General features: G+C 45.2%; 1 protein-coding gene across 1 annotated transcript in view; it reads right to left on the minus strand.

The window, feature by feature from the left end:
- The window catches only part of cicb (capicua transcriptional repressor b), a gene marked incomplete at its 3' end in the record, with an annotated part of 29,494 nt that continues 5,549 nt past the window's right edge, over positions 1–23,945 (minus strand). The window contains 14 exon segments of the mRNA XM_053433467.1: positions 1–58; positions 706–896; positions 2,956–3,116; positions 3,265–3,404; positions 3,514–4,528; positions 4,623–4,720; positions 4,842–4,980; positions 5,310–5,482; positions 5,596–5,728; positions 5,826–6,008; positions 6,104–6,215; positions 6,773–6,947; positions 7,099–7,248; positions 19,257–23,222. Of these exon segments, the coding sequence (XP_053289442.1) occupies positions 1–58; positions 706–896; positions 2,956–3,116; positions 3,265–3,404; positions 3,514–4,528; positions 4,623–4,720; positions 4,842–4,980; positions 5,310–5,482; positions 5,596–5,728; positions 5,826–6,008; positions 6,104–6,215; positions 6,773–6,947; positions 7,099–7,248; positions 19,257–23,100 (6,572 nt within the window).

Raw genomic sequence — 23,945 nt, forward strand, 5'->3', positions numbered from 1 at the left:
GCAGGGGCTGACAAGGGGGGCTGATGAGACTGAGCTGTGGCGACGAGCGGTGGCTGACCTGGATGAAAGAGACAGGAGGCCAAATATTATTTTCTTTTCTTTAACACTTACAGTGATGAGACATAAATAAATATCTTCTCCGTTAGTAATTAACATAACAAATCTGTTCCTGTGATAGAGGTTTTAACAAGGTGTCGGGTGTGTAACTAGTCTAATGGTCACAGTGTTGATCTACTGAAAGAGACAAACACGTCAATAATTACTGATTACCTAAGATTTTGTGAAAACAGGTTTAAGATTCACATAGCTATTACTAATATATCTCACAAATTTAGTAACATCATGTATTTATTGTGTATCTGCCCATTATCTTGAAGCACATCAAGTCCATAGTTGTCTATATAAATAAACTTGACTATAAACACTATATAGCTGGTATCCCTTATACAAGTAAAACTCTGGATGTTGGTGCAGTATTACAAAATACAAGATCATATATACTGGGATTTTAATGAGCGTTGTATTTATATTGGTATCAAAATAACTATCTTCAACATTTGACAGGAGGCTAAATATATCTTTGTTGGAGAGACCGATTTTTCCCAAAGGCCTTTCATTAAGCACATTTTATACAAAACCTTCGAAAAGCAAACACTTCACATATAAAGAACAGAAGCTGTGAAGTCATCATTCAGAGGCACTGACCTGCAATCAGTGGCTGAACCAATGTCTGTCCAGGTGGTGCAATGGCTGTAAACCCAAGTGTTGCTAAGGACGAGGGAACATATGCAGATCCAGGCACTGGCATAGCTTGCTGGGTGGAAGAGGAGCCTGTTGTTGTGGAGACCAGAGGGAGAGTGGATGGGACCCCTGGAGTGGACTGGACATAGGTGATCCTGAACAGGAGCAGGAGAGGTGATTAGAGGAGAGAGAAAAATGAAGGCAGCAAAGAGAGATGGAGGAGGGAGAATGAAAAATGTCGAGGTGTAGTAGAAGTGGCAGAAGGTGTTTGAGTACAATAACGAGGCAGAATAGAGAGGACGGGAACAGAGACATGATTAGAAAGAAAGAGGAGAGCAAAAAGAGAAGTGCTGCAGTGGGGTCAGTGGGTGAGTGTACATCACAGCGAGCAGCTCCGAATGACTAGTGGTATAGGTTCTGTGTGTCTGTGTGTGTGTGTGCTTTAGAAGCTGAGAGGTAGTGTGGGGGTGGCAGTCAGAGACTAACTTGGGCCACCAGCACCATGACTAACACATACAGAATAGAGCTGCACCGCTACAGCTGCACCCCGGCTGGAGTTTTTGTTTCTCACATTGTCTGCTCGCTATGCTTTAAGAAGTCCGGACCACCGCAGTGACAAGTTCCTGCCGTTTGGTTTGGTTTCATTAATGCCAACTAAACTCAGTCAAGTACCAGAATGTGGCTAAACTTAATCCATGAACCACAAGGAACACACAACTGGCGGGGACTCATGCTGAACAGCAATTAGCAAAAAGATTCTATTATCTGTTTAAATTGACATTTTTTTCCATTTAGAATCTCAGTAAAAATGAAGTGACCCAGTTGAAAAAAATTTGAAATGACCACTTAAACCTTTTATCGAGCATCTAAGGGCTGCCTTCTATTTTTGGACACACTAATAAAGACTCTTTCAAGGGAATTGTCAATATTTAAGTGATATTTACTAGTTCTTTGGATAATCTAAATCATTCTGTTCTCTTATCTTATGACTGCACCTTACACCTCACAAGTCAAGTTGCAGTTAACATCCAAGTCTGTCCAGACTCATATGTAACAACGGCTCAAAGGAATTTAACAAAAAAGGTAGTTTGAGTATTTAGTCATAATAAATGGATAAATTCTAAGTCACTTATGGCCACTTAGACTCAAAGTTGACAGATTCCTCACAACACATTTATAAGTGAATATTTTGGCCAAATGTGAAGACTTTCACTCAAGGCCATCTTGATATTTCACACTAAATGATCCCCAAAAATATTTTGTGAAATCACAAGCAACCTTGACCGGAGTACCCAAGAATGAAATGACAGACAGATGCATGGACAACGTGAAAACACGATAAAAATAGAAGAGACATGACCTAACTGTTTGGCTCAGGGCAGATCAAACTTTTCAAATGTTTGCCCATGACTTGAAATACTTTTTCTTAATGCAGAAGGGTTTATGGAACATGTACACGGGATAAGAGAAACGCTATAGCATAACCGTTATATTCGAAGTGTAATGTACTTGTGTGTCTGTTAGTCATGGCTGAGTCAAGCTTTACTGGCACACAGTCATTTGTTAATAGTCCCGTTCAGACAATGAACCTGCAAGAGTGTTTTGGGTTCATATCTACTTTCATCTGTCTGCTTAAAGGAGATAGCTTTTAGGCTTTTAAACATTGGACTCCATTATAGGATGTAATATGTGGACTTAGACATAAGTGTAATAAAGAGAGCTCTTGTGTTCAGACGTTAATGGAACTTGAAAACCCTTTTTCCTGCTCTTCGTCAGAACATAGCAAAACTGGAAAACAGAGGTCAGTCAGTAAATTTAGCTATTGAGGAGGACGAGCCAAAATACACACGGACTCATTAAACTCATTTTACCATTGACAGTTTATCCTCACTGCTCCTCACACAAGAGTAACTTTTAATCCATTTCATTAGTCAGGATTACACACATGTATAAGACAAACTTGAGGCATCAAAGCTGTCACAGGGAGGCTTGTAAAGCGGAAAACAGATAAATTCTGACTTTCAACTATTTCATTTAAATTTTTGACTAATCCCATGATTGAAAACTCACCCGTACTGCTTTGTTTATTATGGAGTACCAAGTAGTGTCTTTGTCTGTTTAATAAGACACGAATATGATAAGTGCAAAATGACAATCCCAGAGTGGTAAAGGATCCATATTAATTCTCTAAGTTTTTTCTCTTGTGTTTTCTACCTGGTGGGTGGTGGTGGCAGGAGTACAGTCTGGGAGGGGGCTGATCCTGAAGCCATCACAGCAGCTGTGCCCATTGCTACAGGGTAGGGGCTGGCAGGGTGCACTGCCCCCCCCTGATGGAGCTGGGACTGGACTACTGGCATTGGCGCAATCTGAATGATCTGCAGAGGCATCAAGGGAGAACGCCATGAAGGAAGGGACAAATACAAAAGTGTGAATAGGCAGTGTCAGTGATGAGCAATAATTTGAACAAAATGGAAACAATTCTAAAGTACTCTTGCCAGTGTTTCCAGTAAAGTGCTCACTGACCTTGCTTCCGGTCTGAGCGCCGTTCTGGACAGGAAGAGGCGGAGCCACAATGGGAAACTGCTGGGCAGGGGCTGGTGCAGTCCGTACTGTTGCCATGGGAACAAGCATTTTACCCTGGAGCACCGGAGACTGTGTTTGTACTGAGGCAAAGAACATAGAGAGAGAGAGAGAGAGAGGGGATGAGCCTTTTATCAGGAGTCAGCACAATAACCTATGAAATTGATTACCGATGTGATCTAAAGCGCTCACCTCGGGGGCCAGGGCTGACCACTCCCACTGCGGGGCTGGACGTATATCCTGTCAGTGAACCTGCACCCTGCTGCTTTCCATTGGCCAGGGACATGTGTGTGGGTGGAGCTGTGGGCAGGTTGAAGATGCTGGTTGGCTGGCTGAGCTGCTGAGGTGGACTCTTGGGGTTGGTGTTGGCAGGTAGAGTGGGCAGGATGTACTGGACTTGTGTGATGGCTTTACCCCCAGGGGGTGCCAGGGAGGAGGTAGGAAGGAACTGGGGCTGAAGCATGGGCACAGACAGGGGCCCATTGGTTTGGCTATGAAGAGCTGAAATAGCAGTGGAGGTATGGGACTGATGATGCAGGGGATGCGGGTGGGGGGAGGGGGTGAAGAGCTGGACAGCGGGTTGAGCAGACAAAGCCCCTCCTAACACCAAATTAGTCACTACACCACCTGGGCCTATGCCTCCACCTATAGGATTAGGTGATGAAGAAGAGAAGTACCCACCCCCTGTGATCCCACCTCCTGGTCCTGAACCAATCAGAAGGTGCGGCTGCTGATGGGGGGTCAGGGACCTCCTCTCCACCAGATGAGGGCTGGATGAAGAGCCTCCATCTCTGGGTTTACTGGCGATGGGGAGCGGTGTGCTGATAACAGGACGCATTACATTGGTCACCACTGTAGACGCCACCCTCACAGCACCAATGCCCAGCAGTGGGTTCCCGCCCAGTGAATGAACTGACGAGGACAGATGCCCTCCAGCCGGAGAAGTGGAAATGACTGACTGGCCAGAAGAGAGGGACAGAGAGGAGGCTTGTATTCCTCTTCCTCCTCCCTCTCCCCCAAATTTGTCTTTACCCTCTCCTTCTCCCCTTTCCTTCCTCCTGTGATCTGAAAACCCACCCCCACCTGATCTCCCCTCATCATAACGCCTGCTGGTGGGGTAAGAGGACAGTGAGACACTCCTGACATGAGGTGTGTGGTGTGAGGAGGAGGATGACGCAGTGGAGCAGATGACTGGGGCAAAAACTCTCTGAGAAGAAAGGCAGATGGACAGAAAAATATTTAGAGCAAAGAAAGATACCATAGAAGGCAACAACTTTTAAATGACAAATCAATAATGTTACCTTTCGATCGCTTTCGTCTGCAGAACCATTATCACTATCGCTGTCAGTCACCCGCTCCTTACACTTGAGGTCTATGGAGGTGCTAGGATAGGGGTCCTCTGTGAAAAAAATTAAACATACCCTAATGCTGCATTCATGCAATATCAACATAGTCAGAAGAACAGAAAAAAATATATCTCTAATAAACAAATGATGAGTGGAGTAGGTCTGATTTCTCACCGATGACATCATCATCTCCCTCCTCCTCACAGATGACCATGCGCTCCTCGTCACTGGTCATGTCCTCACTGACCCCCCGCTGGGACTGCGGCCGGGGTGGGGCATGACTGGAAAACTGGCTGCCACCATCCCCACACATCTGAAATCATTAAATAAAAGACCTAATCAGATTCTTGATAACAGATTTAAGAGACCAGGATTTACTACTTGTATGTATTTTCTTTCTATTTTTTCCGATATAAAATGTATTAATTTTATATTACTGTCACGATTGCCACACTGTTAAAAAAATCTTAATCTTTGTAAAGAGCAGTCCATCTCAATTTTTTTTTTCTTATGATATTACTGCAAGCTTAAAGGTTGTTTATCTCCAGCAGTGAAGACTGAAACTTTTTTGTTGTTTGCAAAATGGCAGATAGCAGTTACACAAACTTTCTAGGTGGACATGCTGATCTAATGTCTTCTTACCTGTGCCAGTTCTGCCAGAGCCTGTGTATTACCCCTGTCACTCCGCTCCAGGCTGTGCATGGCACTTTGAGAGAAGGCTCGGGGTCGGGTTAGTTGGCCCACATGACCTTCTCCTGTACTCCTCTCAGCAACCAGAGTTGGACCAACTCCCTTCAGCTCCACAGAATGGGGCTCTATTAGGAGGTGAGAGGAGGACTGTTAAAGGGCTGGAGAAAATAATGTTATTGTAAAAGTATACTGTATGTGTGTATTGGTCTAATCATGAAAGGTGATTGAAACTACCAACCTGTGGATTCAGACATGCTCCTCTCTCTGATATCTTTGCCCCCTGGGACTCCCCTGCCTTCGGAGCTGGACTTCTTCCTGTCTTTGTTGCACCACTTCCAGTCAGGGTGGGCCTTAAAGTGGGCCTCTTTTACCTGGGGGAAGTAGAGGGCACAAGAAGGAGGGGCGTAAGTGGAAGTAGAGGGCAAAGTATAGGACATGAAATATTGGGAAATTCAGAACCATTTGTACCTGGAAAGCCAAATCATGGTACTTCTGTTTCTCCTTGGGTCCTAGGGCATACCACCATTCCCCAAGAATCTTGCTGACTGTCCTGTTGTCCTGGTTTGGGTGCCGCTGGTGCACCAATGCTCGATGGCGCTTACTGAAAATCATGAATGCATTCATAGGTCGCCGGATGTGGTCCTTCTCCCTCTGAGAAAGACAACAATAAAAGGCATTATATTACATATTTTATTCAAAATGGAACATTGAGAATTTTGATCTGGTAAAAGCAGTGGAAGAGCTACCTTTCCAGGGCTGCTCTTGTCTCCATCTTTGGGCAACGCACTGAGGGACTGAGTGCGCCTCTTTACCGGTGATATAGCGAGAGGCGGTTCTGGTACAACTCCTGGAAGGAAGCTGAAAGGAGACAAGAAACCATCTGTGTTTATAACCTTCACCAGATATCAATAAAAAACATGTAGCCTACCACATAAAAACAGCATTCTCTCTTTCACTCTTTAATATTAATAACTGAGCAGTTTTCTACTTCAAATCAGGTTTTACATACTGTCTATTGGATGTAGACATGGAGCACATATAGTTCATCTCCCATGAGATACATCAGCAGATTCAGCAGATAGCTCATCCATTTCAATGGCTGACAGCCTGGCCACTTCCTTTCATATAGTGATTGAGCACAGAGATGGAATGCTTTTGTTCCCATCTGCTTTGTTCTGGCACTGAGCTCTTCTGCCCAAATTAGTGCGAGGATAGAGAAATTATCACACTCCCCAACTGTATGTGTGGGTACACAATGCCACACAGAAAAGTATTATGATGGCTGCTTTGGACAAATACTTAACTGCTCTAATATACTGCAAACACATGAGGGTGCATGTGCAGTGTCTTTATATGTTCATGTAGCCTCATAGCTTTTCAAACAAAACACTATATTACAAAAAAATTGCACTAACATATCATCAACATCACTCTCGGTCTCGCTGTCAGGCCTCTCCCTCTCTGCCTCTCCTTTCTCCTTCTCTGGAGGCGGCTCATCAGAGGAGGGGGGAGGTCGGGGCGGGGGACCTCTTTCGACAGGGGGAGGAGCCTCTGCAGGCTCCTGTGACAGCGCTGCCACCCCCTGACATTCTGAGGAAAAATAACAAAGAGAGGCACACTTGTTTATGCGGGAAGTAAGCAATACATTTTACCCAAACAGTATTAAATCTCCCAAAATATTACATAAAACTGATGGTGGGACATGTTCTACCGTCAGTAGGGCAGCAAAGAGATTCTGTACCTGACTTCAGACTGGCTGCTTGGGGGTGGTTAACTGGATGCTGGCCCTCCCCTGGCAGAGAAGGAGCATCTGATTGGGTTGGTGCCAGGAAAGGGACCAATGAATGCCAGGGGAAGACTGGAACTGACCGGGGCTCTACATTGGTCCACACTGCAGAGGAAAACAGTATTATTTGTCATTAACAACCAGCACCATCTGAGGTCTATAACTTCATGATCCCTGCTCAGGTATCACATTCAAGAGGGTCTATCTCCATATTTAGGGAATCAGGACCCTCAATGCATCACTCCCACAGAAACTATTATTTACTCTAATCACAAGCTCTCATCATTTTTAAAACAAGTTTTTATCCAGCTTTCTTTTATTATCTCAAATTGATGGAAGCACAAATAAACAAATGAAGACTTAGACTAGAGCAAGCCAGTGTGGAGTATACACAACTAACCAGGGACTATTTAGCATTGTATATACAAAGTAAATATTATTAATAACCAGGCATAAAAAATCCATATAATTTTTTGAGATCTATTGATCATTTAAGTAATACCACAGTAGGACACCTCCACCGACTTCAGTGGTTAAATAATCCAACAGCAGCAAATGCACCAAAGGACTCTTTGTTCTCAAAACACACTGGACAGAGAGCAGAAGATGTTACATTTTGAAACCTCTTAAATGAATGAGAGGTCTGTTTAAGTGATATTATCGTTATTTCTATTATTGAAAACTTTCCAGCAATGGTATTGATCCCCTTAACGTCCTCAAAAACATTAAGTTGCTTCAACACTGAGGGATTGTTTAGTGATATGAGTAAACGCAAATAATAACACACATGTACAGTTTTGACAAAAAGGACAGTGTAGGTAAGTGACATGGACTAACCAAACATGCTTAATCCTTGGCGGAGATACTGAGGATTCTCTGATGAGAACATGGTGCAATGAAATCCTTGATGCTTCTCCAAAAAAAATGCAGTGATATGTCCTTTTAAAAAAATCTTTCCTCTACAACACACAGGGATCCAGGTAAGGCAACATGATTAATCCAAAAACCTCGGGCTGATATAAACTCACAGACGAAGACAAGTGCTCAGTGGTGTCTGTCTCATCCCTACAGGTTGCAGTCATCATTAACGATAATTACTGCATCACCCCGATGCACCATGAGGGTTTTAAAATGTGACATAAAGAGGCGTCCTTTCTTTATTCCAATGCGAATAAAAAAACTGAAATGTGTGTCAGGCAGACTCCGTATCGCAGAATGCCGCAATCTTACATCGCACTCGTTACAATACACCGGACAAAATGTACAACAAATGATCCCAATAACACAATAATCTGATGCTCAACTTGTAATAACGAAACAGTGTTTAGACGACGCACTGAAAAGATGATTATAAGCGAAGGCAACGACCCTCTTCCCTTTGGTCTAATTACCCCCGATGCCCTCTCTCCCTGTTTGTTTACATTAGTACAGCAGCTTGGCAATGAGGGGGTTAACGAGGCCTCGAGCCCATCCACGGCCTGGATTAACACACGCGACCGGTAACTGCGCAGTGCTCCTGGGCCATGTCAAACCTCGGTCTGTGGTGAAGCGAGAGCAACAGGCAGGTGGGCTGTGCAGGTATCGAGAAGCTCGCGAAGCACCGGAGTCGAACCGCTGAAGGGCAGCGGCAGGAGGGCACCGTATCGATCAGGACTGGACCGCACTGCAACAAGCAAAATTGGGGCGATCGCAGCCAAAGTGCTGCATCTAACTTGGTGGCGTCGCGGGGTGGAGGGGGGGTCTGGTTATAATTGCATTAGAGTGCACACTGTGTGGTTATGAAACACAAGCTGGATCATGTAATACAGCACATTGGGTCTGATTTGACCGTCTCTTGCAACAACCGGAGCCCCAAGTGCACCGCTCCAAATTGGACCAACCTCTCGGGAACGCCCCTGGTCGTGCAGCACTCGCACACACACACAAGCAAAAGAAACGCAATTGTTCTCATGTCACAACTACAAAAGCGTATTCACACGCACTGGCGGCCAAAATATCCACACCACCAGGACTGTTTGACAAGTGCATTTCACCAAATGCTAACTTCTTATTCCCCCTTTTCTTAACGCGGGATATGAACCATGCACCTGCCAAGACGCAGAATCACCAATTAGAGGAGATCGATCAACTTAGGTTTGTCCCTGTTTACTACGCATAAGCAGATGTGGGTGACTGTAAATCTGGTGCATTCATCCATCACCCAGTGCTTATACACCAGGCTGATTAGCGAGGCAGCAAACACACACACGCGCTGTCGTTCCTCCTACTAGCTTAAAAGGGCTTTAGCTCATCCCAGTACAAAATATCATAAAACCACCAGCTCCCTTTTCCTACCTGGCCGATCTGACCACCAACCTGACGCCTAGCTAGCGACTGAGACGAGACTACAGCGCGGCGGCGATGAACGCGAGCACGGTGCGGAGTACTCTTAGCTCCGGTCGGCGATACTGGAGAAAATGGGGATAGATCGCAGTTCTCTGTTCTCCTCCTTCTTCTTCTCGGTCAAGCTCGTGATCAAGCGGACCGGGCGAAGAAGGTGCCCGAACACAGCAACCAACGCGGGGGTAGTGGGGTCAGAGAAGCAGTCGGTGAGGTCCGTCCGTCCGCAGCAGCGGGTTAGCTAGCCGCCACTCGGTGCGGACTACATCGGCACGCTCACAGCGTCAAGCCGCGGTGTCGCACCCGGAGTTATGTGCGTTGTTCGGCTCCACAGAACTCCTCGCCCCGCATCTCCACAACTCCCGCTACCGAGTGTCCTCCGGTGTTTTGCCCGCTGGTCCCTCGCTGAGCCTCGGCCCTTTTCTTTCTCTTTCCCTCCCTCTTCCTCTTGTTGTAAACTGGGCTGCTGCTGCTGCCGCCCCCCGCCCCCCTTCCCCCTCTACTCTTTGCACCCCCCCCACTCCTCCTCCTCCTCGTCCTGTCAACCTCGCCCAGCCTCGTCCCGCCCTCCATCAGCGCTTGCCGCTCGACGATTGGCCAGCGCGGCCTCCCGTCACGAGCCCGCCGCGGACACTCATTGGTCGGCGTGTGCGCTGGAATGCCAGTCATATGCAAATGTTTATCTGTGGGGGGGTGACACGAGCAGCTCCTCCTGTCAACGCACAAACTGAAGTTATCTCAAATACAAACAGCTGATCGATACAAACCACACGTGACCTCACTGCGAATACACGAAAAACACAAGTTGGCCTTAAAGTTCTACCTCTGTATTTCTGTGTTTCTTCAACTTAATCCCACCCCGCTGTTATGCCATAGGTGCAGGGCTCGTAGTAAACTGCGAACGACACATTAAACGGACCAATGGAAAGCGGACACTCAGATGTAGGCCAACCAATGGCTTAACAGAAGTCAGATAAAAATCCCTCCCCCTTACAAATGCTCAATATTCAATACCCGCAGAGACCATCCGATGCGGAGTGGCGCTAGTGAGCTACCTGCAGTATCCATGCCACGCTGCTTTTGGTCTTTGTGCAGTCTGGATGTTGATGAGGCCCTGAGGTCAAGATGACAGATCCACGCCCATTACACCCATACGAGTCTGCAGTGTCATCCTGTCTGCTACGTGAGTTTTTTACAAAGTTGTTCCAAGCAAGAGCAAACACTTGCTGGATTATATATCAGCAGTATTTCCACTGCTGAGGAGTATTATAAGCCTTTTCTCCAGTAATACGATATATCTTTGCGTTTAGGGAGCTCTGCTGACAGTAGGGAGGCAAAAGTGGTGTAATTTGACCACCACAAGACTCCCATTGAATCCCAAACTTTTTTTTTCCATCTCTCCATCATGCAAATGCCTCCTTCAGACAGAAGTTAAAATAATCTGATGCAACACTGGAGTGGGGAGCTGAGCAAGAGAGAGAGAGAGACTCAGAACAGAAGAGAAGTTAACAACAGGAGAGTAGGGGTAGTCAGAAAAGAGAGGGAAAATGGGTTGAACAGGCAAAGAGTGGAGAGAAGGGTAAAAATAGACTGAGAGTCATTTTCAGCAGGAGAGGCAGGCGAGCAGGGAGGGAGGGATGTATGGAGGAGGGTAGGTGGGTGGGTGGGTGGGTGGGTGGAGAGAAAACAACTTATGAAAACAGAACTTCTCTTAAAAGGGAGGAAGGGTGTGGGGGGCCAGAGATGGGGGGTTGGACACAGGGAGAGACAAAGGGAAAACATGTAAAGATACTTATGCTGGGTAAGTATAACACAACTAAGACTCAAAGAGGGAGGACTTGCACATGTGATCTGGTTTCTCCTCATGCTGTAAGAGTCAAGAAGACATTCTCAGCCAAAGTCATGAGACAAATACAAAACTGTCAGACTTAATTACTACTACAAGTCAGTAGTAAAAAAAGTTAACCCCTTCAGTCAGAGATTACAAACCTTAAAAGAACACATACACACTTGAATTGGGATCAGTGCAATGATACTCCCACATTAAAAGAGAGTTAACAAAGAAATGATCTGACATCTCAAACAAAAAGATGTCTTTGCTATGTGCCTGAGCTCCACCTCAACATGCCACTTAACTCTCACGTGCCTTTTCTCTATCTCAGTGAAGCAACTTGCGTCATGTGAGAAATATGGTGTGACTGTTTGTTCCTGTTTTAAAACCAGAGGGTTTTTAGGAAGGGGTTAAACTCTTAGGCATAAATGACAAGGAGAAAGAGAGAGAGAGAGTAGGAGATTAAGGCAACTGCACCGAGCTCTCAACAAGTCAATCCAGCAAACCCAGCGTGTTGAGGGGAGGGAGTTGGACAACTTGGCAGAGAGGAAAAGAGGTTGGAAGAGGGCAGGGTAGGAGATGAGGGGTGACTGCGGCTGCTCAGTGGTTTCAACCACAGATAAACATTACAAGCCCTCAGTAATGAACTACTTCTGACCTATTATTCAGAGCAGAGTAATAAGCTTTCCCTTTAGCTGTTTGAATACGCCTAAATTCTTGATTGACTTGCAAGCAATATACTGCAGTGCAACTCACAAAACACAACCACAATGCACCGGAAAACGTAAGTTCCCACTATTGTCAAAGCTCGTTACTGATTGGATGGAAGCACTGTCCACTTGTTTTAAGATCTGTGTTTTACTGGCTTTTTTGCCATGGTGTTTAGGGTTAGGGTTCAGTTGTGTCTTTTATTTGCACTTCAGGTCCACTTCATGTGCTTCAGACACAATGTGAATTGCCTCACATCAGCTGTTTGAGTGTAAAAGATTGTACAGTTAAGATCAGAACATCTGTCGACACAAGACAATGGTGGGAAACCACAGATATTTTGCGCTTAGTCAGATACGTGGTGAAAACTGGCAAGAGTAAGAGAAAAGGTTTGGAAAAAAACAAAACAGTAGAAGAGAAATCCCTCCCCTAGCTGAACTTAACTATCTCTCCCTGCTGCCTTGCTGGCAGTGCAGTATCTGTGTAGGTGTTCAGCAGCTTTCATTGGCTGTCTCCTCTTACAGGTTTCATGCTTTTAATGTGCGTATGAATGCACGTCTCTACCTCCCAATTAAATCTGTCAAACGCCACGTGACCTCACTCAAGAAACTTTTTCTTCTCCTCCCCCTCTGTTACCTATGCGAGCACAATGCAGAGCGGAGCACCGCCTTCACTCACTCTCGCATCCGATCTCTCTCATCCCCCAATTCATCTTCCACCCCTGTGCTCCGTGTCTCTCCCTCCCACAACCCACCATTTGCTCCGTCCAATTATAACTCGATCCACAGTTCCTTCGCAGTTACCATAGCAACAGCTGTGTTGGGCACAGGTCCCCGTGTCGCTCGTGGTCACCAGGCTGCCACTGACCATCTCTATCTATAAGCTCAACCAATCATTTTTAACACAGCTTGACACGCAGAGGAAGCGCTTTGTGGAACCCAAAGAGGAGATTTCTAAGACTCTGAACCTGCCTTTGTCCTTGTTGTGCTTTAATTTTAAGTTAAATGAAACTGGTACTTTTTAGTTCGTTCCATGTTGCAAAAAGACATCGTGATTATTGAGTACTAAGAGGAATGAAACAGTAATTAATGGGTATCAGTCATCTCAGTGATGCAGTACACACTTTACAATCTGTGGATTCATGAGCAGATTTAACTCTCTCTTTCCAACAGTGAATAATTACCATCCAGCAGAATACATCAAACACAAACTTGAGAGATAAGTGTTTGAAGATCCAGATCCCTCCACCCACTGTGGAGGAACCTGTAATGTATATGTTTGGCCATCTGGGGGCACTACTACACTGCAGATAAATGGCCGAGAAACAGGCAGCTCCAGTAAACCAGTGCAAAGACTAAGGGACTAGAGATGTAGAGAAAGTAAAAGAGGAGAGTGGGATGAAGGAGAGAAAAATAAATTCCAAGGCTAGATTCACTCCAAACTTTGGGATGTGAGGAACACGTGACAACTGTGATCTTCAGAACAACGAATGTGTGTTCGACGGAGACTCAGAAGAAGCTGAATCTTGTTCTAACTTCACATGCATGCAGTCAAAGTCTTGGAGCCTCCTAAGGACTAAGGAGTCCCTCTGCACCAGTGCATTTTGAGAATCTCCCTTACGTACGCTCTGCCCAATAGGAAACAGGATTATTGTTGCACATGACTTTTGTGGTAAGTCTTGAGGGCTTCACGTGTGCTTCGGTGCCAGTCTAGATGGCTGCGTGATCCAGATGTGGTTGTTGCCATGGCCAGGGAGGATATGCAGCGCTTTAAGCATTACGTAAAGCAGGGGCGGGAGGGAGTGGGGATGTTATTCCCGGGTATCCGTATCCGGGTAGACCAGGATGAAGAGAGGAGGGGAAGCAAAGCCACTGCAATGCGATGGAGCGAAGGGTTAAAACAAATCTGTCATAATGTTTTTGATAGAAAATTTCAAAAAGGAGATGGAGGCAGACGAGAGAGCGGGGAGCAAAAAACGCATTCAAGTGCGAAATAACAGTGCGGAAAAGTGTATTCACGTGTACTTAAGAGAGTGTGACATGTTTCCTCAGTGTTGCAAAAACTGCATGTTTGTGTGGGTGAGCGACATAGACAAAATTTGCAAATGTGCAACATCGACATACGAGATCTATTGAAAGATATTCGGTGCCTTTAAATGTTGACTGAAGGTAAAAAGATAGCATATTATTTTCAGATGATATAGGTCTAGGACTAGATGCTCTGTTCACGGAATTAATCTTGCTAATATCAATGTGCTCACAGGCATGATCCTGCAGAACAAAACAAGAGAGGCTGGGCATGTATCACTATGTAGTCAAACAGAGAACGCATGAGTTTCTACTGGAACCAGTCAAACAAATACACAGGAATCATTTAGGACTTTCACAACGACAAAGTCATCAAAGTCCTCTCCATGAAAAGGACACAGTACGCACTTTCCTCACTAACTTCAGAGTGATGACATTGAAGAGTGCTACACTCTTATCTCACTGTGAAAAGGAAAAATGCTTGTGATGGGAGTTGTATTTTTCAAAATGGTCGTAAATATGAGTGAGATATTTAACCTGGAGGAAATCCTCCGATTATAAAGTAACTATGAGTCAAACGCCCAGGAGGGAGTTAGAAAGAGCCGCCAGTGGTGAGTCGGGGGGGAAAACACATATGAACAAGCGGAAGTTTGAACACACTCACATACTCCTACATGCAAGCACACACACACACACACACACACACACACACACACACACACACACACACACACACACACACACACACACACACACACACACACACACACACACACACACACACACACACACACACACACACACACACACACACACACACACACACAAGGGGGTTGCCATTTCTATTTGTGAATATTCTATGATACATACAGGCTACACCAGTGTGATGTTTGCTTTGTTGCCATGGCAACAGACGTTTGGCGCTCACACATCATATCCGGTAGTCAATGATTGACGCTTGGTTACTCTCTCGCACACACACACACACACACACACTGAATGCAACATGCACGCGACACCATGAAAGCAGTCTCATCCTTCACCGTGTCGCTGCCTGATCTCTTCAACAGTTTTATTTTACAAGAAGTTGCAGCGAGAGCTTAAAAAGATGTTTCATTTTCTATCGCCTCAGCACGTCTCCGGTGGGGAAGCACATGCACACAGAGCACACATACGCAGGTTTGTCTGTAAAGTGTGCGGCCGTCAGCTGCGGCACTGAACTGAGCCAGGGGAATGTTGTCTAATTTCTCAGTGAATAAATGAAAAAGTACAACGCACATCAGTGTGTATGTGTTGGATTATACTGTGTGTGTAACATAGATTGGACTGATGTTGGACTGATATTCCACAGATTTTCCTGTCCTTGAATAGATGCAATGTGTCATCACATGAATTGATAAATCAATTCTTTTGTGAATTTTTATTCTCCACCCTCATCGAATGTGTGAACCTTTTGGCATCAACATTGTCAAATTCATACCGATAATGAACATGTACACTAGATAATATTACTTCAATTTATTAAAAAGATGAACATATTAACCAAGAAGCGTCAACGTTATTTCAACTTTATTCCCACAGACCAGGGAGAATAAAATGTTGCCAAGACTTCTTGAACTATAATTTTAGAATGAAATATTCTGACGCAAACTTTATTTAAAGTAATTTTAACAACAGTAATTCACCTCAAAATCTTTACAGTTACTGTCTGTTCATTTCTCAGAAGCTGATGAGAAAACACCAACACCTACACAAACGCACAAATCACAAACACTGCAAATGTTGAAATGCACAAACACACACGCACATGCACACACTGTGATTCTTACTTTCCCTTGTTTTTCACACTCTCCTACGTCCATATGCAAGAACTGACACACACACACACATGCTTTTTCTATCACCACAGAAAACACCCACATGTGCTCCTTACTCAAAGATCTTCAGAATAAATGTGCACAGGCAAGTGTGCATGCTCTCACACAAAAAGCTGCTATTCATTCATTCATTCAGCGTCTTTTCAGCTGCTATAAAGAGGGGGGGGGGGTCTGAGGAGGGACCGTACACTCAAAACGACAGCACTCCCTTTCTTGTCCACTTCTCTGTCACACTCAGAAAGTCCAAAGTATAAACACACTGAGAGCTGGTGAAGTGAATTACACCAACTGATATTATATGTCCATACTATATATAAAAAAGTGAAAAGTTGATTATGAATTCTGTCTCTCACCCATGAACACACACTCTAGTACAATATATTCCCACACAGGAGCTTGAGAAACAAATACTTCACACACCCACATGATACCCTGACACAACATATAGCTGAGACACACATTTCAAATCAACCCACCCATACTGGCTAAGGGTGCAGCTCACAGCTTGTTTCGATATATCTTTACTTTTCAACCAACACCTGTAGTGTGCATGACAATAATAATTGCCCAGGTCAGGGAGTCACACACACACACACACACACACACACACACACACACACACACACACACACACACACACACACACACACACACACACACACACACACACACACACACACACACACACACACAAGCACTCGCAGTTAGAATAAAAACGTCAGTCAGAGTTTTTCAAGAAATAAATTTAAGATTTAGATAAAACCTGCATTTGAATTGTCCTGTCTTTTTTTTACCATCCTGTCTAAAGATATTCGTATTTCTCTTTCTGATCCATTCCCCATTTGTTCTATCCCTCTATCACACAAAAATCAACACATCTTGGTGGAAACAGTCCATACCTGGCCTACATATTGAAAATCTAGCCCACACGTTAAATTTCCACTTTCGTCTGTTTCGTCTTAAAGTGTTAATTTCTCTCGTAGCACCAGACACAATATCAGGGCGTCTATAAGAACTTCTTTTGTAAAACTGATTTGAAGCATCTCTATCATGCTTCCATTGCTTTTCTTCAAAGTGTTTATTTTCTCTCATTGAACTTTCCTTTCTATGATGAGTCCCTGTGTCGTGTCTATGTGATGTTGGACTGATTGCCACCACTCAGCCACAAAGTTTCTGTCTATAAGGACTGGGAATATAAAATGTAGTCATGGACAAAGCTAATCCTGCGTAACATACAGTCTAATCCCTATAGAAAATACAAAACACCAAAGGATGCATGCTCATGCATACATTTTCTCCTATTGCACTTTCTCTCTCTCTCTAACACACTCTGAAATGCACTCACACACATACACCATCATATTTTTGCATTCATCTCATGTGTCCCTTTTCCTTTACAAATGAAATCCAAACCAACAAAGAATTAATTAATGCTTTTGTAATTCTGTCTTTCTAATAATAGCGCTTGGCTCTTAAATATTGAATGATCCACGACAGAAAATATTCCTTTTCCACAAATTATCAGATGAACCAAACTCCCATTTGCTCCGAGTTACCGACATGAGCGGCACGGCTTATTCCCACTTTAATGTGAGCTGACGTGTGAATTGACTGATTGTTTAGTCATCAGCAGTGATTTCAATAAGACCGGACCTGACGTGGTCAATCACAGGAGCCCGGTCCACAGCTTACGTGGGTCACATGACGAGCAGTTCAGTTCACAAGCGGACATGAGGACGGTGGACAGACGATTAGAGGAGGCCATATGGGACCACAGCATGTTGGCCAACAGGCACTTCTTTCACAGGGCATCGACTCTCACACAGACACACACGCACACACACACGTTGTGGCACATTCACGTGAGTCTATCCCTCTTTCACTTTGAGTGTTATCTGTTCTTGGACAAGTTATACAGAACATTTAAAAACATTATACAGCAGTTTTATATTTCTTTTGTTCAAAACAACCTGGATGAATGATTGATTGTTTGGTTTGATTAGATTTATTTATTTGATGAACAAAATACAACAGATTTTATTAGTGTTTTAGTTGGTTGATTTGATAACACAAAAAATGATAAGTGAAACAAATCACTTTGTATTTAGTATTACCAGGAAAATGTTGATTTAACATTAAAACTTTATTTTTCTCTATCTTTCTCAATCTGTGCATGTTTGCACATATGTGTGTGTGTGTGTGTGTGTGTGTATGTCTCAAATAAAACATGTTAATACTTGTAAAACTACATTTCGAGCCTTCTCATTTTTGTATTATTAATGCCTTTTGCAGTAGCTTCAACTCAAGTAATGTTAATGAATATAATTTTTCTTTTCGCTCTCCAATGATATTTACTGTCAATGCGTAGCTGCACTATTTTTGCATTTGTCTGTGGATTCTCAGTGTCAGAGGAAAATAATTGTTTCCATTATATCCTTAAAAAATGCAAATTAAGCAACTAGACCAAGGCCTTCGAACAGAGTTTCCTCTGTCCATGCTAAAATGACCATATGTGTGTCACTACAGGTCAAAGAGATAACAAACATTTAGCAGTTATAAAGTTATACTAATAAAAATGAAATTAGTGAGTATATACTCTATGGATGACATGTAATTAAATTGCAAAAAGAACCTGAAAGATATTTAATACACATAAAAAGGAGAAAAATGTGAGAGGGATCCCTCACATGTGGCTCTCTCTGAGGTTTCTACATATTTTTACCCTGTTAAAAGGGTTTTTAGTAGTTTTTACTTACTCTTGCTGAGGGTTAAGGACAGAGGATGTCACACCCTGTTAAAGCCCTATGAGATGAATTGTAATTTGTGAATATGGGCTATACAAATAAAATTTGATTGATTGATTGATTGAAAAACAGTGTGACTATTTTGTGTGGCACAATTTTTTTCATTTGTAAATATAGAGCTTGGTTATATTAGTAGTGTAAATAGTGCTATACAGAGAGCGTCTAACTTCAGATAATTTTTTCCTATTCTTCATTTTTATAAACATTTGCAGCATATTGGCTCTATTAAAATCTATATTTGTTTTAATTGAAAAAGTGAATTTCGTTTGTTGGATTTTGCTTTATTTAATTATTTTTGTTTGGTTTAGTGATTGGAGAATATACCACTTTTACATATAATAATACAATTGGACTGCACATAGGTCCTGTTTTGTGCTTTTCTTAGAATAACCGCAGTCCAATTCATAAATTTTCACTCAGGTTTCAACTCATTCCTTCAGTCACTAGCATCATGAACCTAACTAGACCCATATGGACCAATCCTCACCTGTGCCAGGACGTCCCATGATGATTTCCTTTCGTGGGATGGGGTGAATGCTTTGTGCTGGGAGGATCAAGGGCAGCAGTGCAGTGGGAGAAGGGTGACAGGGAACTGGCTGCTGGACCTCACCCCCAAACACCGTCCCCCTGTTCTCCCCCAGCTCCCCGGTGCTGTCTGTGCTACTCGGAGTGGGAGCTGTGGCTGTTGTGCTGACGGTAACTGAAAGGGCCTGCAGGGGGGTGGCAGGGGTGTCAGCGGTGGGCAGCGAGGAAGGTGTTGGGGACACAAGCACCAGAGTTTGGGCTGCGCTTCGCAAAAGGATGGTGCCATTGGGTACTGTGGCTGTAGCAGCATTAATGGGGACGGGAATCTGGAGTCCAGAAATCGGCTGAGGAGTAAGGGGTGTCTGGTTAATGTCTTTGGATGAAGAGTGATCTGTCCCTCCCTCGTTTCCACTCCCTCCTCCTACTCTACCTATGGGACATTCTGTAAATTTTGCCAGTGGGACTTCAGGATTCCTCACTATGACAGGGGAATCCCGCAAGGCCTGTTGGGATACAGGAACCAAGCGACGAGGCCCCCCGTCATGAGTGAGAGGAGAAGGAGGAGCTGGAGACACCAGCAGAGGAGGAGGGGAGACAGTAGTAGAGGGCTTACTGGAGGAGGGGGTGCTTACTCCCCTGGGTCGGGAGAAGGTGGGTGTGTGCGTGTGGGAATGTGAAGCTGGTGTCTGGGGGGACAACACCCTGAAAGAGTTTAGTTCCCCCTGGTCCAACTCAGTCTTGGGTGTGTAATCGTGGTGGTGTGAGGGAACGGGTGGAGGAGGAGGCGCATCTGGCTTTCGTTTGCTGGGGCTCATGGGGACCGTAAACGTCAGGTTACTGTGGAAGGAAGGCTGGATGCCTGAAGTGTGTCTCTCCCTTTCTGATCCTCCAGCTGAGGTTGCTGCTTTGCTGCCCCCTCCCCCTCCTCCCCCCGTACCGCTGGGTTGCCTGTGCCTCCGGTGTTGCAGAACTGGGGAGGCGGTAATCGGGGAGAAGTTGGCCGGCCTGAAGCCGAAAAGTGGGGAGGGTGAGGGAGAGAGGGCAGGGGAGAAGGGCGACTGGTTGGAGATGGGAGAAAAGGAAGGGGTGCAGGAGCGGGAGCTCCCTAACGATACAAGCATGGTGGCGGCCTCACACTCATCAAAATCAAAGCGTGAGGACAGTTCATGGGGGAGGAGGGAAGGCAGGACCAGGCGGGGTCGGGAGTCTCCTCTGCTACTGGTCTCACTACTCTCTCTTGATGTGTCATCCCACTCAAACTCACTACTGGCTCTGCCACGCAGGTCAGAGGGGGTGACGGTCCCTGAGCTGCTGCCTCCCCCCCTTTCTCCCCCTGCCGCCTCCATCTCTTTGGTCCTCATGGATAAGTGTCTGGAGCAGTATCCCCGACGCTGAGACTCCTTCATACAGCCCTCCCTGGAGCACAGCCTTCTCCACTGCTTACCATTGAACTTTTTACGAATACCATTTGGGGTACACACCACATCACCCTTCTTGTATTTTTGCTGTGCCAATGAGAGGGGAGTCCTGGAGCGAGAGGAGGTAGAGGAGGACCCCACACCAGAAGTGGGAGTAGGGGTCTGGGTGGGAGTGGTCTTGGTCGGAGGTAGGTTTGGAGTGCTGTTGTTCATTTCTGACCCCAGTAGGGCAGGGGAAGGGGGTGGCTGAGGACCAGCGAGGGGTGAGAGGTGTGGGGTTCCCAGACCCTGTACAACAGAGAGGTGGGGGGAGGAGGGAGGGTATCCACTGGACTTGGAGAGGATGTTTCTCTGCTGAGACGTCCCAGCAGGTGGCTTGGGACCAGCTGCGAGGCCCAAGTTAAAATGAGAAACCTCAACATCTTCTTCTGGAGTGTTGGGCTCTTTTTGTCTCTCTCTGTCGGAGAAGTTACCCTCACACTCATGAGGTGTGCTGGCTCCTGCACCAGAGGCCACAGTGGAAGAGCGGGGGGATGGATGTACGTTTACATAGGGATGCCCTCCTGCAACCCCTTCATGGGCAAGACCATGGCCTAGTCTCGCTCCTCCTCCCAGCACCCCCATTCCAATACTCAACTGGCACACTTCCCTCTCTACCTCCATCTCCTCCATCCGCTCCCTCTCTTCTCTTTCCCTCTCCCGTTCTCTCTCTATCGCCTTCCCACCCTCCAAATGTTGGACCTCCCAGGGAGCGGTGAGGAGTCTCAGGCTCTGTCGAGACACCCACACAGCATTCCTTTTCTCTTTCTCCTCTGCCACCCCATCATTACCCAGAGTTTCTCTGTCCTCACTCAGGAGCACCTGGTAAGGAAATGAGACTCCGGGATGGGGGTCCACCTGAGTGACAATCCCCTGCCTGTACAGGAGAGGACCCCCATCCTCTCCAGCAAAGGGCACACACACTCGGGTCCCGACAGCCACAGGTGCCATGCCAGGTGGCGGAGCATCTAAAATGAAGTCCACAGTGGTGTCGGCCCCCGACAATGATGATGATGTCATCATGGATCCACCATGGAAAGGGAATTTAACAAAGGTGTCCTTTCCTTGGAGCTGGACTTCGACAGTACCTCCACTCACCCGACGCACCACCCCTGGCCTGAACAAAGGTGACGGGGAGCATAAGTCTCTCTCCTTAAGCCCTCTGTTCATTGCAGCCCCCACCCCACTCTCCATGGTGTTCTTTATCTGACGAGCCAGAACTCTCTGGTTCTTCATGCCTTTGGCCAGAGCCTCAGCCAGCCCCTCGGTAAGGCCAGCCTCTTCAGGGTGTGAGTAAAGGGGGGGAGCTGGGATGTGGGAGGCTTTTTGATGAGGGCTGAGTCCTGTTGCTTCCATCGCATCCACGTCAGCTGAGTGCTCGCTGGCTGTGTCAGTGGACGAGGAGCGCACTGAGTTAGGGGCCCCCTCTGACTCATTTTCACCAGCTTGAGGCTCTTTTTCCTGGGAGTCTGCTGTCCTGAGGGCCCGGTCTTCCATGGGGACAAAATGGTTTTCTTCTGTAGCTTTACTATCCACAGTTAGCACTGATGGCTGATTACCTGAGCAATTATTACTTCTACTATTACTGCTATTAATAAAAGTATTATGGCTCCCAGCACTACTATTACTGCTAATCATGTTGTTAATACTACTTGTAGAGTTACTATTAGTACTATGGATACTAACAGAAATGTTCCTATTAATGCTATTATTACTAATAGTGTTACAACTCTTGGAGTTATTGTTGGGCGTATTCACATTATCATTAAGTTTGCTGTTGATATTGCAGTAACTGTTGTGTATGAGTGCAGGGCTGGAGGTAGGAATGGTAGTCAGGGCATTTGCATTGTTAGCAAAGTGCTCATATGTGTATTTCTTCTTCGGGACACGAGCCTTAAATGTAGCCGTCTTCCTGCTAGAGACCGAGCCTACACTAGGGCTGTGATTAGTGATCGGAGGGGGAGTAGCTGTGGACAGTGGCGCTAGGGCAGAGGTAGGAACCACTAAAGTATCAGTGGACATGGTGCTCTTCGTGCCCACTGTCTTGTCTTGTTCTGTCTTTTCTACTGCTTTCTTTCCATCGGCTGATTCCACAGGTTTCCTCGGCTCAGTCAACTCCTCCCTCTTGCTGTTTGTGACTGGTGCTTCATTTGACTTGATGGCTGTGGGCGGACCCTGTTTGCGTGCGGAGAGAGTGTTGGGTGTGTGCTGTGCGGTTTTGACGAGTGTCTCCCTCTTAACTCTTTTGGGGTCTTTCTCTTGGAGGGGCTGAGAGCCTCCCCTCCTTTTACCCCCTCTGCCTCGAGTTAACGGCGGGGATCGTCCTCTGTGCTTCTTCATTGGTCTCATCTCTTCTTCACTGTTCACAAAGTGCTGTAGATTGTGCGTCGCTCCTCTTTTTCCCCACTTCTAAGGCACTCCTTTTAGTTTGTTTTGGCTCTCTCTCTCGTTTTCCGTCCTCTGTGCTGCGTCTGAAAAGGAAGAGGGAGACGCAGAAGACAGGTGGTCATTTATTATCTTCATAATCAAAAATTGCTGAGAACAAGAATAACGTCATACCTGGAAGTGTGTAACAATAAAATAAATGACATATGGTCTCATTAATACTTCCATGTCTACAGAGTGCATGCACGCGTCTGTGTGTGTTAATTAAAAAAATATATCAGTTGAAAAATAGTTGTCCACCATTTTAAAACCTGACGGCAACATAAAAAAACAACTACAACTTCATGAAATGAAAGACAATTAATAAAAAGAAGAAAAAAAATATCAGTATTCTTATCAATATTAAAATTTCACAAAAGCATGAATAAACAGCAGCTTGATGTCGTGGTTATCATGAAATATTGATTAAATGAGACCGAGGTTTAAAAAGGAAAGAAAGACAGCAAGAAAAAAAGACAGATGGAATGAAAAAAAAGGAAAAAAGAAAGACAGATAGAAAGAGAGAAAGATTCAAGGTCACTCACTACAATTTGTCTCGATCTGCCTCTAATGAGGCCTCCATCTCTTTAAATACATGTGGAGACAAACATGCTTTCCCTTTATCTGTCTACGTAACACAAACACACACACGCAAAAATACACACAAACGTACACATACACACTTGAGTCACATACTAAGGTCGCCTGATCTCTCCACTGTACTCCCTCCAGCTACTCCGACATGCTATGCATAATAGACTTGATACTCC

The sequence above is a fragment of the Pleuronectes platessa genome, chromosome 10 (genome assembly GCF_947347685.1).
Source record: "Pleuronectes platessa chromosome 10, fPlePla1.1, whole genome shotgun sequence".
Lineage (NCBI taxonomy): Eukaryota > Metazoa > Chordata > Actinopteri > Pleuronectiformes > Pleuronectidae > Pleuronectes > Pleuronectes platessa.